At 16.1% G+C, this 2,253-nt stretch overlaps 1 protein-coding gene across 1 annotated transcript; it reads right to left on the bottom strand.

Moving 5' to 3' along the window:
* Positions 1-595: 595 nt before the first annotated feature.
* Positions 596-1,512, bottom strand: PRSY57_1005200 (putative membrane protein; the record flags this gene model as incomplete). Its single annotated transcript, XM_012907642.2, has 2 exons — positions 596-726; positions 963-1,512. The coding sequence occupies 2 exons, from the start codon at positions 1,510-1,512 to the stop codon at positions 596-598; spliced, it is 681 nt and encodes a 226-aa protein (XP_012763096.1).
* Positions 1,513-2,253: the final 741 nt, after the last annotated feature.

The raw sequence follows: 2,253 nt of genomic DNA, 5'->3' as shown, positions 1-2,253 counted from the left end.
TACATATATTTTTGTATATTCCTTTTTTGATTATTTGTTATTAATATATACATAAGAACTGGACTGTTTTTAATTTTCTTATGAACACCTTGGTTATATAAAATAAAAAAAGGTTTGTCAACTTATATAATATATATTAAATGTTTTATTTTAATATATATTAATAAAACATATTATTATATTTTACAAATATTTGTTACTTAAAAATTAATTATAATTAAATATATGTGTATAATGAAGAAAACAAAACATAATGGAGAATAATTTAATCATAAAAAACAAAAAAAAATTACATAATTTTATAATAAGGTGGAAAGAAATATAATTGTATGTATATATATATATATATATATATATATATATATATATATATATATATATATTTTATATTTTATATATATATATTTCTTTTTAAATATAAAAATGTGATAAATATGAATTGTCAAGAAAAAAAAAAAAAAGAAAAAAAAGGAAAAAATTATAAAAATTATAAGAATGAATAGAAAAATAAAAACGGAAAAAGATATAAAGATTAAAAAGGAAAGAATATAAATGTAAGAAAGAATTAAATTTAAAAATTATATTTATTTTTTAATTAATCATTTAAAAAGGTTCCATATGTATAATCATCAAATAAGAAGGATTGTTTTTCTAAATCTTTTCTTATTTTGCTTTTCAGAATAGTTGACGTTCTTATGCAGCTTAAAATGTATTGAATTTTCTGTCCTGTAATAAAAGAAAAAAAAATAATAAAATAGAATAAAATAGAATAAAATAGAAAAAAATGATATATATCCATATGTGTATCATATGGTTATACTATGGAACCTTTGCCTCTAAATTATTTGAGGGCTAATAAGATATCACGACATATAATATGAATGGCATATATATAAATATATATATGAATATATATATATATATATTTATATATATGTATATATTGTTTTATTTATTTGTACCTGTAAAGAGGGTGAGTACCGATTTAACAATATTTATTGTAATTATAAATTCCATAAAATAATTAAAATAAATATTTTTTGGTGTATAAAAAAAAAGGCCATTATAATTATGCTTCTGATTAGATATGAATGCAAAACATATTATTGTATGTGTAACATAAATTAATAATTTTATAAAACACCATACACTTAATGCGAAAAATAATTTTACTAATGTGTGTAAAGATTTTGATTTGTCATAGGAATATGCATAAAAGGATCTACAGGTTAATATTATAACAAATATACAATCAAGAATAGATAAGAAGAATATTGTTTTGCTTATTATATTTGTGTATGGCATATACAGAAAAAAAAAAAGCAAATTAAAAAAAAAGTCCATTAAATATGTAAATATAATAGAATACCATAACGTATATAGAAATATTTTTGTTCTTGAACTCTTATAATGGTCTAGATTAAAATTTAATTTGTTTATTTTCTTTCCCCATTTATTTCTATTGTCTTTATACACATTATAAAATTGTAAAAATTGGTTATTATCAGACATATTTTTTTTCTTTTTTTATTTTTCTGTTTTTTAATTAAAAATTTTTCTCTTTTATAAATCTGTAGTTATTAAAAGGGTATATAAATATATATATATATACATATATATTTATGTATATATATTTATGTATATATATTTATGTATATATATTTATGTATATATATTTATGTATATATATTTATGTATATATATTTATGTATATGTTTAGGTATATAATATTTTTACACTCAATCCGATTCAAAAGTAGAGAAAATAGTCTGAAGGTTTTATTAACAAAAGGATACAACATATGTGTTATATGTGTCACTTTTAATTTTTTTTTTTTTTTTTTTTTTTTTTTTTTTTTTTATCTATCTACATTTTAATATATATATATATATATATATATAATTGTAATTATTTAGATTTCTTTTTTATATTTTTAGACATTTATTTGGTTAGTAATTAAAAAGGTTAAAATTTTTGATGTTTAAACAAAAGTTAAATTAATGAAAGGACAATATAATAAATAAATAAATAAATATATAAAAATATATATATGTATATATATATATATATATATATATTGTAACGATTAAAGATCATCTTGACAAGTTATTAATATAATAAATAATATATATGTAATATTTATTTGTTTATTATATTTTTTTTATTTATTTATTTTTTTATTTTATTTATTTATTATTTTTTTTAAAGATGCATTGTTGTGCAGTCTTGAACCTCTCAACGGAAAATATATAT

Source organism: Plasmodium reichenowi, chromosome 10 (assembly GCF_001601855.1).
Source record: "Plasmodium reichenowi strain SY57 chromosome 10, whole genome shotgun sequence".
Lineage (NCBI taxonomy): Eukaryota > Apicomplexa > Aconoidasida > Haemosporida > Plasmodiidae > Plasmodium > Plasmodium reichenowi.
This window is presented reverse-complemented; position numbering and strand designations above follow the sequence as displayed.